Genomic DNA, 14,080 nt, shown 5'->3' on the forward strand with positions numbered 1-14,080 from the left:
AGAGCTATTGAACACACAGGCCCCGAGCTAAGTATGATATACAACAGGGGCAAACTTTTGCTCTTACAGGCCAGATAGTAAATCTTTTAGCCTTTGTGGACCACATGTGTTTCTGACACATATTCTTCTTTGTTGTTTTTTTCTTTTCTAATAACCCTTTAAATAGGTAAAAACCAGTCTTAGCTCAAGTGCCTTACAAAAACAGGCTGAAAACCATATCAGGCTCACAGGCTGTAGTTTGCCAACCCCTGATGTAAAATAAAAAGTTCAAAGCAATTCAATCAATAAGAAGAAAGGGCCTGTTTTATGCAGCGTGTTGGTAAATGAAGGCCATCATACACATTAAACACAAAGATATTTACCCTGAGACAGGGAAAAAAAGTATGCTAGATATACAAATACCATAAGAAAAAGTAAAATTATTTAATATTTTAAATAATTAAAAGTAAAATTATTTAATATTACATACTCTGGTGTGTACACTGGTAACCAATAGACTAGTCTTCCACCTAATACGAGGGTCTCAGCTGCAAAGTTTAACAGGTCAAAAAACATATCACTCAGATGATAACTCAAGGAAACAGGAACGTGGCTTTCTGGACTAGACAAAGAAAACAAAATTTCAAAATCAGTGAAAAACTTTAAGACTATTAAACTAAGTTAATTAAAAAAAAGCAATATGCTTCTTCCCAAAGTAGTAACATACCATATTTAACTTTTACTTACCATTTTTCTATCCCCTTTGGTATTTCCTTCTGTGAACCTGTTCTTCTTGTAGACTCTCTAATACCATATGGAGCTAGACAGAAAACAGGTAACACGGATAGTCAAAAGTCACCTAATCACCACTGCAAAGCAGATGGACATCATGTGCCTCCAGATGTGACACCCTGAGAAGGACACATCACCTATGCAGTATTCCAGCTGAGAATGCATAACAAGAGGGACATTCTATTTAAAACACTGGGAGGGCAGGCAAGCAGGTGACTGTATTCTTCAAAATGTCAATGTCATAAAAGACAGAGAAAGGTTGTAAATGTTACAAACTAAAGGAGGGTTAAAAGATATGACTACTAAAGGCAATACCTGACACTAGGCTAGATACTGCACTTCAGGGAAAAACATGCTATAAAGGATATTACTGGGTCAATTGACAAAACTGGATGAGAAACTACAGATTAAAGAATTAGCGATTCACTGAAATTGGTAACTGTACTTTGGCTATCTAAGAGACTACCCCTACTCTTAGGAAATATACACTGGAGTATGGGGGGGCGGTGAAGGGCCATGATGTATACAACTTACTCTCAACTGATCAGGAAAAAAATTACGTATTTTTATAAATACACATAGAGAGTGAGAGCAAATAATAAAGTAGATTATTAATAAAAAGTCACTCAATTTTCAAAAGTATATTCATACTGATATTCATACTTGCTAATTTTTCTTTTGTTAGATTTGAAAATATCTAAGTTACCAAAGAACTGAAAAGGTCTGAGATGGAAGGGTTGAGATACCAGGAGATGCCAGTTACTACGGGCACAACAACAACAAAAAAACATAAAAGCTTACACATAGAGAAATGGGAAATATCTGAAACTTTCTTCTTCAAATGTGATACCATAATTGCAAATGACATTTTGGCTCCAGTTGCTACACTAATAACCAATTACGGTCAAATATAAAACAAATATAAAAACAAATTTATGTCTTAAAAAATAAGCCGAAGAGAAAAAGGGATGACAAGTTAATACATATAGTTTAAAAAATCAAAACCAGTTAGTTAAATTGGTGTCCTGCCCTACACTCATAATTTTTTCCTTCTCACTATGTGAAGAAGTCAGGGGTGAGGGGAATACTAATACAAGTTGGCTTTCTTTGTTGTACTGATAAATTTTGTAACTTAAATGTAAATGACTTTAGGAACCTAATCCTACTCCTACTTTTGTATAAAAATAAACTTACGATCAGTGATGACTGCATCAAAGTATGTGCCCTTCCTCCAAGAAGGTTTAGATGCATCTGAAACCAGGACATCAAGGTAATACTTCTCTAAACCATATTGACGAAGATTTGCCCTAATGTTTTCATCTGGTCCTCTCCATTTCTGGTTTTTCCTACTAGCCTTTCCTGAAGGGAAAGAAAAAGGAAGACAGAACTAACAAACAACATTCTTACCTCGTCATTTGGCTAAAAGTAACGTTTAACTTATCTAAACCTATATTTAATCAAATAAAACTTGCTTTCATTTCAAATCTTAATTTTATTTATACAAGGAACAATTATTTTTATTTTAACTTATTGTAAAAAATATTTCAAAAAGTAAACTGTACTGATGTCTAACTATCCTTTAACATAAAACTGCCTTAAAACACTCATTCAATAATTAATGCATTCAAAGCGTACTAATAAAGACACAGAGTTAAACAGAACATGGTCCCTTTCCTCTAGCAGTGTAGAAACACTGACGAATTAGATAAATGGAACAGAAATGAAGAGAGCTAACTTGGGAAATGCAGGAGCTGTGACCATGGACAGAGGAGGTAAAACGAGAACACAAGAGATGAAGAGTTAAAGTGGGGGACTCAAGGAAGAAGTTCAAAAGTTTTAGTTTAGGAGACATGAGTGGATGATGATACCATCAATTAAGATCTGAGAAACCAAGAGGAAAAGAAAATCTAGGAAAGAAGATGAGATTCATTTGAGATACATCAATCTTGATATACCTTGAGGTACCTACAGAAGCTTCAGAAAGAGATATTCAGCAGGTAGTTAGAGGCCAGAATACGTATACCTGAGAGATGTCAGTATATAAACTTAAGTTAAATCTGTAAGAATGAATGATATTTCTGATTAACCTAGGTGGCAATTACATAAATGTTTGTTCGATAATTACTCTTGTTATTTTAATAAACTCTTCTGTATTATGATCTACTTCACAATAAAAATAAAACTTAAAAAGCAAAAGAAGAATGACATGACTCTGCACAATATGTAGTGTGATAAAAGGGGTCAACAAGAGATGCCTGGAGAAAAGCAACATATAAACAGACATTGAAGAAAACTGCAGGGCCTTCAGGAGACTAAGATCAAAACAAAGAAATCAGAGTACCACCCAATGAAGCCACTGTCTAGGAAACCAAGGGCTGCTTTATGAAGGTCAACACTGCCAAATACTGTAGATCTGTGGCCTCAGTAAGATTTTTCAGTAGGCATGCAAGCTGAAAAATAACAGGCAGAAGGCAGTTAGAGATGAAGAAGAGGAATAGCAAATAAACTAGTCTTTTTAAGAAGTACTTTGGGGGACTTCCCTGGTGGCACAGTGGTTGAGAATCCGCCTGCCAACGCAAGGGACATGGTTTGAGCCCTGGTCCAGGAAGATCCCACATGCTGTGGAGAAACTAAGCCCATGTGCCACAACTACTGAGCCTGCGCTCTAAATCCCACGAGCCACAACTACTGAAGCCCTCACACCTACAGCCCGTGCTCCGCAACAAGAGAAGCCACTGCAGTGAGAAGCCCATGCACCGCAACAGGGAGGAGCCCCCTCTCGTCACAGCTAGAGAGAAAGCCCACATGCAGGAATGAAGACCCAACACAGCTAAAAATAAATAAATTTATTTTAAAAAAATGAAAGAAGCACTTTGCGGACTTCCCTGGTGGTGCAGTGATTAAGAATCCGTCTGCCAATGCAAGGTACATGGGTTTGAGCCCTGGTCCGGGAAGATCCCACATGCCGGGGAGCAACTAAGCCCATGCACCACAACTACTGAGCCTGTGCTTTAGAGCCTGCGAGCCAGAACTACGGAGCCCACGCGCCACAACTAGTGAAGCCCACGTGCCTAGAGCCCATGCTCCGCCACACAGAAGCCACTGCAATGAGAAGCCCGTGCACCACAACGAAGAGTAGCCCCCGCTCGCCACATCTAGAGAAAGCCTGCGTGCAGCAATGAAGACCCAACACAGCCATAAATAAATAAATAAATTAATTAATTAAAAAAACTCAATCTCTTAAAAAAAAGAAAAAGAAACACTTTGGTAAAAGGAAGAGGAAAACAAAGTAGTAGCTAGGAGGGTCCCTATAGGATTGATAGAAAAAGTTCTGTATTTTTAAAATAGATGAAACTTGAAAGTATTTGAGAGTATAGTAAGAGATTAGAAGCATAGGAAACGGCATATCTAACAGCATCTTGGATAAGCTCTGAGGAACCTCTACCTCAGTCAGAATTCTACCCAAGTAGACTGAAAGGTTATCACATAACTTTAAAACATAACTCTAATAAATAAAAATTCAAATGAATTATATAGGATAATATCCTTAAAGCAAACATACTGCTTCTACTAAATGCAAACAGGAATAATTCTTCTTAGCACTTTGTCTACTCTAACATACTGCAGACAAAGACTATCTTTTTCTGGTTAGCCCATTTAGGTGACCTTTATAAAATGTTACTCATTCTCCTTATAGTACTAAATTCTTTATAGCAAGGTAGGAAAAAAGATAGTTCATCAAATACAATATATCAAATTACTTAAGCAAAAGAAAATAAAGTCTAATAAATTCTCACCTATATAATAATTTACACTGGGTGAGTAAGAGGAAAAGCATGTTTTATAGGCTGATTCTAGTTACAACAATGAAATACCAGCATAACTACAATTTCAAAATCAAAGAAACTTTACATTTTTAATACTATTCAGCTATAAAGAAATATTTTCAGTTTGATTCAATTTCATCCAATCACACTTCATTAGCAAAGCTTCTAGATTTTAAAGTATTTTCCAAAATTGCCTCAAAAGCAAGCAGATGCTTATCTCAAATTACCCTCAGTCTAATGCAGAATCTTTACTATTACTGTCACCTTAACTGTCTCAAAGATGTTTTGGTCAGTTGTGAAATTAAAAACATGTATGGTACTCAAGGACTAGAAATTAGAGTATACACATATGACTGCTGAATAAAAGAACGGTGATAATTGTTAAGTAGAAACTCTGTTTTACTAACATGAATATGCTAATTAAAACTGACTAGTCCTTCTCCCACTTCCTTCCCAACCCAAAAGTTTTACAACCTTATTGATTGCCTACTTTTTAAAAATCTAAGACCAAAAAAAAAAAAAAAAAAAAAAAAATCTAAGACCAAAAATAGCTCTGAGAGGAGGGATTTTTCCTACTCATCTTTGTGTTTCCCCGGGGGTCATTTTGCTCACACTGGATCACTTCATAAAAAGCAGATACCCAATGAAGTCCTATTGTTGTAAGAATAATTAAAACTATATCACAACACTTTAACATTAAAAATAGATGTATAATGCCATATATAACTATTTAAGTATCTTAAAGGCACATTTGGTACAAGAGCAAAGACTGTAACACTGTCTAGAACCACTACTCACCCAAGCCATGAACGGTGTTGTAGTCTATGTCTGTCCCATATACATATGCACCAAAATGAGCAGATGCTATCAGAAGGCCACCTGAAAAAAATCACACAATTGTGATCTGTTAACCAGAAAGTCCCAGACTCTTATTTCTTCCCCTATTTAATCTGATCCAAATTCTTACAAACTAGCTGTAGGCAGAGTACCCTAGAATGACATTGGTTCTGGCCATATTTAGTAGGCTTCAGAACTGAAAAAACAAACCCGTAAGCTGTGCTCATCACACTGGTCACAAAGCAGGGAATTAATATATGCCCTGGCATTATTACTTTAAACAGCACTACTTTGGGGAAATTATCCTTTTTTTGGTCAAAATAATGTGTATTTAAACATTTTCATCTTATTTTGAGAAGTCTATACAAAAGCATCTTGCTCCTTTCTTACAATGAACATACAAGGCTGCTACACAAAGAGCTGGCAATAAATAAGTCTGACAATTGGGCTTAATTCTCACTCAAGTCAGAGTTTCAAATAACTTAAAGAGGGCATAATTAATATATAAGAGATTAATTCTTACAAAAATTAAAATATGAGGACAACAAATAGTTACTCCTATTGTCAGTGAGGTAATTATCTGATTTTAAACTGTAGATACAAATTTCTGAATAACTGTTATCAGACATACACAAAAATATTTAATACAATGAATTTTCTGTTTACTTAGTGCTGTGAACAAAGAAAGCACAGATGTCCTAACACGATTTGACTAGACTAAGTAATTTGGTAGGTGTGACCAGTTCACATATGAAGGAACGTCCTTATAAAGATTAAAAATTAATGAAATCCTTTAAACTAAAAGGTATAATATTTTTAAATTGTTTAAGAATAAAAATTCACAAAGTTAAATATCTTAATAATTGTTCTTTTCAATGAACTTCACTTTTTTAATTATCCAAATTAAAAATGTTCTTAGTACTTGGGTAAGTCCTAATAGCTATACTGCAGAACTATCTGTCAGCCAAACTGAAATCAGAAATATACAGAAAAATATTCTTAGCCTATGCACAAACTTGGATATGGGGAAATAACTAGGGCTCTTTCCATTATATCCTTTTGAAATGTAATCTCTAAAATTAAGATGGGTAGTGCCTCCAGAGGGTCAAGGTCTATAAATGAATGTGTTCCTTCCATAGCCATTTAAAACATAGTTTGGTAACATGTACTTAAAAATACTTTGCTCAATGAAAAATATTATAACTACTACCTAATGGAGCCATGAATAAGAGAAATGGAAGACTAAAAGTACAGCAGAAACCAAAACCTAGGTTCCCTCATACTAACTACAAAAAGCATTTGTTTGAGGAGGTAAGGTTAAGTAAGCCCTCATAATGCTTAGCCTATAAATGGAACAGTCCATATTTAGGAAAGGTACTATATTTAGTAATGACTTGAAATACAAAAATCACTTCACCCATATTAGAGGAATTACTACAATTCTGCCAATTAAGGCAGATACTCACCTAGAAGAACTAGTTGTCAAGGGGAACACAAAAGCTTTCCTGTGTTCCTTAAACAGAACCTTATCCATTTGGTTAGAGTGAGTTTTGAGAAGACCCAATTTAGAGTACACTGCTGAAAGGAGATGAATAATCTGTTAGACTACATCTGTTAGTTAACTTTGTGCCCTTTAAAAGCTTTTCAAGTTTCAAATAAAATCAATATAAATTAGCTTCTCTGAACTGGTCACTGGGTAATCACTGTTAATCATCTAGTTATTTTTTAAATTAAATTGAAGCATTTTCACATTTAGTTATACCTCAGTTGGAGTTTCCTTGGAAGCTTTTTGGTGGAAGAAGGGGTGATAAAAAAGGAGGGGGTGAAGTGTTGAGGGGGCAGATAACATGACTCACCCGATTTCTTATTAGCTATCAAGTGTAAAAATACCACATATGTGATCTAGACTAGCAAATCAGTATTTTAATGTCTTATTACCTAAATAGTAACCAGTTTAAGGTTAGGGTAATATCTTACAGGTAAAAGGACACAATAACTGAACTTTTAAGATATAGAAACAAATTTATGAGTTTCATCTGTAGAGATTTAAGTGGAAAGCCTTATAAAAATGTGAAAATGAGAACTGGGCTTTGGTTTTGCCGAAAGAAAAGGAAGAAAAATTGTAATACTATGTCCCCTATGTAATCCTTAATAAAAACAAACAAACAAACAAAAACAACTCATAAATTAAACTAGCAGCTTAAGCAAAAGGATACTGCCAGAAAACAGAGATTATACCAAACTATGAGACTCAGGAAAAGGGGTCTACAAAGAGTTGTGGATAAAATGGGAAGCAGAGATTCTCACAAAGACCTACAGAGATCCATTATCTCTCTGCTAACTTTCTCTTTTCCTCCTCATAGTCTCCTCTCAGAGGTAGACAGTGGGCTTCTCAACACCTTGCTCCCATGTCTATCATCTGCAATGACAAAATTTCAAAGTTTTACTCCTTTCCTTAAACCTATGAGCCACTTGAAGGTAGAACAGGCAAGGAGTACACAATAGTCTCCTGGGTATATTCCCAACTACTAAAGGAGTGGACTCATTTGAGAGAGGGGAAAGGGAAAAGCAATCAGAGCTAGGGCTGCAGAGCTACATCACTGCACCTACAGACATCGGCACACACTTGTGCCAATTATTTTCATTATGAACAAAGAATTAGAAGTTTACAATTTTAACCCTCAATTACCTTGCCTGCTGCCATAATTTGCCAATAGTTGCAAATTACGAATATCTTGGAAATCAGCCAAAGAAGGAACTAGAAAATGGATTCATGGCCAAATTGTTCATCATCACCATTCAATATTAGCTATATCTAACATCTTTCACCAAAAAGGTATCTAAGTGCTTAACAAAATAATTAAAAAATGATCAACAGTATGGTTAATTGACTGTCTTCCATCCATCATACAATTTCCTAAGAATTTCATATACATATATTACCTCATTTAACCTCACAATATATTACTTATTACCATTTCACAAATGATGGAATTGAGGCCCAGACAAGTAAAGCATCTTGCTCAAAGTCATATAGTAACTGACAGAGTAAGGATTTAAAACTCGCTCTCTTTGCTCTTATGGTACGCTATACTATATAACTTCCTTTAGGGTCAGCAGCAATTGAAGTAAATATTCATTAGCCGACTAATTAGATACACAAAGGTAAAATTTGTTATTAAACAAATTAAATTAAATAAGGCTGCACACTCAGTTAATAAGAGTTGTATACAATTCACGAGTCTTGTATCACATCACAGGCAGGCCTGTGCCATTATAGGTATTCAACTTATGCATGCTGATCATTCCTTTAGCAATGTTCATATTAGAACAGCAGTACTTCCTAATTACTGACAGCTGACCCACGATATACATCTTCCCCCTTGAGAAAATGGAGATGTACAACTTAAAATAAATCTTACTGTAATGAGACTCAATGTATTTGCTAAAATGGAAATGAAAGTGTGTTTCTGTAGCTCATAATGTCATTCTAGACAAGAGAACAGACTGTCTAAAAGGAAAAGGAAAGGTATTTAGGGAGGAAAAGATTATATCTCTCCTTTCAACTTCCCAGAAGCTTTCTAACCTACTCTATAACCTTGAGAATATCACAAGGCCTTTCCTGTGGGTAAGGCCTTCAGGAAACTAATAAACATCTATTTTGTACCTTTAGAATGGAAAAGGGATATCATACATTTGAATTAAAACAAAAATACTAAAAAAGGAAAAGAATATCATCCAATACTTATAAAAAACTACGACCATGGAGGAGGGCACAAGGCTACTTATTTCTCCAATCCTTCAGAAGGTACTACCCATCGAAGAGACAAAAGGTCCAGTAAAGAGGACAAACTGCTTAAGAACTGTGCCTATTCTCAATTATTAGCCATTACCAGTTATAAAACAAAAGCACCAAAAACTACCTAAAGTCTTAAAGCTATGCTTAAACAACAAATACAAATTATGAAATGTATTTTAGCAGCATCTTTGCAAAGATCTTCCTCTTGCAATTTTCCATTAACTGTCCTACATATTGCAATTAATTTTCCATTAATTGTCCTATACAGTATAAACAGTCAAATGACCAAGATATGCTACCCACCCTAAGGAGCAGCCTTAAAGCAAATTAGGGGCAGGTCTGCTCACCCCTTACCACACTAAAAATAGTCAACACCTTGACTGCTATGGAAGTTAGCATTTCATAATATGCCCAGCCTCGTCTACATCAAAGGAAGGAAATTTTACCCATACTGGTAACTATTTTTAAACTTTATGGTCTGGTCTATGGGTATGTGTGCATACTAAACACGTACATGTATGTATCTCAAAGAATCACTTCACAGGAAAAGGTTTTAGAAGTCCAAGAACAAGATTAAGAATTAATAGAGGGTGACCATTTGGAAAAAGATAAATTAAATCAATTCCTCACGGCATACAAGAAAATAAACTCCAAATGCATTCGAGATCTAAAAGGAAAAAAATCAAAACTACTAAAGTACCAGAAAACAGAGCTGAATTCCTCTATAACTTGGATGTAGTGGGAAAGTTTTTGCCTGGCAAAAAAACAATTATATGCAAAGTCAAAACACAAAGGGCAAACTGGGAGAAAATATTTTACATATTTACATACATAAAACAGGAAAAAAGGGGGAGAGTGACTAAAATATAAAGTATTTTTAAAAATAAGGGGGGGAATCAAAAAGTCTACAGAAAAATCGCAAAAGATTTGGAGATAATTCCAAAAAGGTTATAAAACTGGACCTTAAAATAGAAAAAGTGATTAGATTTCACTCGTAAGAGAAATATAAATGAACACTTCACTGAGATAACATTTTCACCCAACAGACTGGCAAATTTCAAAAGCCTGACAATATACTCTGCTGGTGAGGCTGTGAGGGAACAGGGGCTCATATATTGCTGGTGAGAAGGCAAGATGGTATAATGGAGAGTAATTTGGCCACATTTAACAAAACTACATACGCTTACATTCTTCAACCCAGCAATCCTAATTCTAGGAATTTACCCTGGAGCTATACTCCCAACACTATGAAAGTATATATGTACAGATTGCTCATTGCAAGCATTATTTGTAACTGTGAAATATGGGAAACTACCTATATCCAAGTTTAGGTGATTGTTTGACTAAATTACAGTACATAAACCCATGGAGTACAACTATAAAAAAGAACGGGGCTTCCCTGGTGGCGCAGTGGTTGAGAGTCCGCCTGCCGATGCAGGGGACACGGGTTCGTGCCCCGGTCTGGGAAGATCCCACATGCCGCGGAGCGGCTGGGCCCGTGAGCCATGGCCGCTGAGCCTGCGCGTCCGGAGCCTGTCCTCCGCAACGGGAGAGGCCACAACAGTGAGAGGCCCGCGTAACGCATTAAAAAAAAAAAAAAAAAAAAAAAAAAAGAACGAAGCTAATCTCTATGAACTAAAGGAAGTGATTTCTAAGAAATACTAAGTGAAGTTAAGTGAAAAAAGAAAAAGAAATCTGTACGGTTAGACCAGAATTTGTAGTATATGTGAAAACTCACAATTTCTAAAATATGTATATGTTTGGTTGACCCAAAATAAGGAACATTCTGGATAAAAAATAGAGGAGGGATAGTATTCTTCAAAATTGTAAGTTTTATAAAAGAAAAAGTAAGATTCTGGATATACTCCATATCAAGGGATCAAAGAAATGTTAACAACAAAATACAATACCTGGAAAGGAAAACAGATGGTATAAAGGGACATCAGTGGGTCAATTACCAAAAATGGAATACAAACACTAAACTACTGTATTAATAGTACATTTACTAACACTGAAAACTATACTGTGGTTATGTAAGAGAATATCCTTATTCTTTTTTTTTTTTTTGCGGTCCGCGGGCCTCTCACTGTTGTGGCCTCTCCCGCTGTGGAGCACAGGCTCCAGCTGCGCAGGCTCAGCGGCCATGGCTCACGGGCCCAGCCGCTCCGCGGCATGTGGGATCTTCCCGGACCGGGGCACAAACCTGCGTCCCCTGCATCGGCAGGTGGACTCTCAACCACTGCGCCACCAGGGAAGCCCGAGAATATCCTTATTCTTAAGAAACATATTCCAAGTCTTTGAGAGGTTAAGGGATGTAATGGATGCAACTTACTTGTATATAAACATAATGAGAAAATAAATGATAAAGCAAATGATGCCAAATTTTAACAACAGTCTACTCTGGGTCAAGGATATGTATGTGTTCTTTCTTCTATTTTTAATCTTGTAACTTTTCTATCAGTTTGGCGTTATTTCCTGTAAAGTTCAAAAAGTTGGGGAGGCACTCAGGATAATGAGGATAGGAAAGAAAGGAATAGGTATAGTAGTATGTTGGGGGTGGGATATATGAAGACAATGGTGGAATAGCAGAAGAGAGACTCACTAAGATTAATTCAACAACACAGGAAATAATTCCACCAGTTAGAATCTCTTGACCTTGATTCTATTTGCTCCTAATGACATGGGATTGTATTCCTCAAGTTAGTTTATGGTACAATAGCTGGCTGGCAGATCCTAAGGCTGAGAGAGGCAGCATTATGATAGTAAAGAGTACGAGCTCTGGAGTTAGACTGCTTGAGTTTGAATCTCATGAGATTTCTACACTGTATAACCTTGACCAAGTCACTTAACTTCTCTGTCTGTGCCATAATCTCAGGAAGATTTTTTTAAGTATCTCAATTTCAGTAGTTGTAAGAATTAAATTAGATAGTAACATTAGAGTGCATAGCTAGTACCTGACATGTTTACTAGTCAACAAACAGTAGCTACTGCATCATCACTGCTTACAAAGTTTCTGATGAGTTTCTAATGAGTTGCTGATGGGGAAAGACCACTACAGGGAGAAACTCCAACCACATAATTTGTTCCTAAACGATCTGAATCATAATGAATTCAGCCAGATGAACCCAAATGTGAGTACTCCCTAAGTACAGGCAAGATTGGAAAAAATGGGTTGAAGCAGGAAAATGTCTTCAGAGTCAGATGAAATAAACTTGGACTTTTAGGACTTCCACACAAAGTTAATTATGAGGACATCCAATCAAGTGCATACAGAACCCAGGTCATAGCCTCAGCAGCCAAGCTGTAGTCCATTGATACTTAGTCACTTTTCTTATTTTCAAACTTCACATATGAACCTCCACAAACCAAAGGCACATTATTTTTTTTCCATGTAAGTATATAATTATCAATTTTAAAAGATGAATACTTTTTAAAATTCTGTCACTCAAGTCTTTCTTCCCCCCAAGAGTTTTCCTTTTTTTTTTTTTAACTGAAGTATAGTAAGAGTTTTCCTATTTAAATAAACTATATAGCTTTACGACATTTCCACAATGTATGGTATACTCCCCTTAGTGGTTTACTCGGGGAAATAAACCCCACAAAATTCTTTCAGCATCCTCTTTGGAAGTGGTAAAAGTGTTAAATATGGGCTACTATACAAATATGTGGTTGTCTCTTATCTAATGATAAATAAAGGATTATTTTATCTTTTAGCAAAACTATTACTATGACCTTGACTAATATAAACAAGCAACATCTCTACACTAGTTTAACAATTAAATTAAAATACCTGTTCCAACAAATGGATCAAATACAATATCATTTTCTTTCACTTTTCCATGGTTGGCCATGATGAATGATAAACCAGCATCCATGCTCGTATTTCCAATAAAGTGTCTCTTTTTGACACTGTATGACTCAATAAGCTCTCTCTGCCCATCTGCAATCTAGATTAGAGATAATTTTCAATTTGTGTAAATGTACAGAACAGATTTAAGATAATTATTCACAATAAACCCATAGTATCTTGATAATGAGAACTTCTTTCCATTTACCACTGCTTCACATAAATATGTGATTAAGGCAGTTATGGACAAATACCTTTATTTCTTAGTGTGTTCCCATTTACTTTTGCTTTTCAAAGCAAATTTGAATTGAATTTGAATGCAATTATTCCAGGGCTTGGTGGTGAGCTCTAGCCACCTCTTTTTTTCTCCTAAATAACAATATTCTGTAACATAAGCCACAGCTTCCTGCCTCAGGGAAGTGGGCAGAACTGCTCTGCAGTAATTTCATTTCTCTTCAGAATGGAAACCTAGATCAGAGAGCTCCACAAATGAGAATCCTGCTATCACAGCACTCTGCCTTTGCTCTGCTTTATTAAAAAAGCAGTTCACACTTTCCGATGACTTAAGACTTCCAGGTACATGACCTCCTACCTGGGCCCCATATCTAACAATCCTCTTGCATTTCATCAGAATCTCTGGAAAAACAAAACACACAACCACATATTTTCCACTGATTTTAATTCATACAGTAGTTCTGACTCTTCAGCTCCTTTAAAGTTTTACATATAAAGAGTCAAATACAAAGGCCTACCACTTAGAATTTTTTCTTTTTTTTCAATTTTTTATTGAAGTATAGTTGAATTACAATGTTAATTACCGCTGTACAGCAAAGTGACTCAGTTATACATATATATACATTCTTTTTCATATTCCTTTCCATTATAGTTTACCACAGGATATTGAATATAGTTCCCTGTGCTATACAGTAGAACCTTGTTGTTTATTCATTCTATATATACCAGTTTGTATGTGCTAATCCGAAACTCCCACTCCTACCC

General features: G+C 35.8%; 1 protein-coding gene across 2 annotated transcripts in view; it reads right to left on the reverse strand.

The window, feature by feature from the left end:
• TRMT11 (tRNA methyltransferase 11 homolog) overlaps positions 1-14,080 on the reverse strand; it is a 61,835-nt gene that overhangs the window by 26,982 nt on the left and 20,773 nt on the right. For both annotated transcript variants that reach the window (XM_065888843.1, XM_065888844.1), the window contains exons 7-11: positions 13,025-13,181; positions 5,397-5,477; positions 1,966-2,130; positions 727-799; positions 470-601 (exon numbers count right to left, since the gene is read on the reverse strand). In XM_065888843.1, the coding sequence (XP_065744915.1) occupies positions 470-601; positions 727-799; positions 1,966-2,130; positions 5,397-5,477; positions 13,025-13,181 (608 nt within the window). The remainder of the gene's footprint in view (positions 1-469; positions 602-726; positions 800-1,965; positions 2,131-5,396; positions 5,478-13,024; positions 13,182-14,080) is intronic.

The sequence above is a fragment of the Phocoena phocoena genome, chromosome 12 (assembly GCF_963924675.1).
Source record: "Phocoena phocoena chromosome 12, mPhoPho1.1, whole genome shotgun sequence".
In the NCBI taxonomy this organism is placed as follows: Eukaryota; Metazoa; Chordata; class Mammalia; order Artiodactyla; family Phocoenidae; genus Phocoena; species Phocoena phocoena.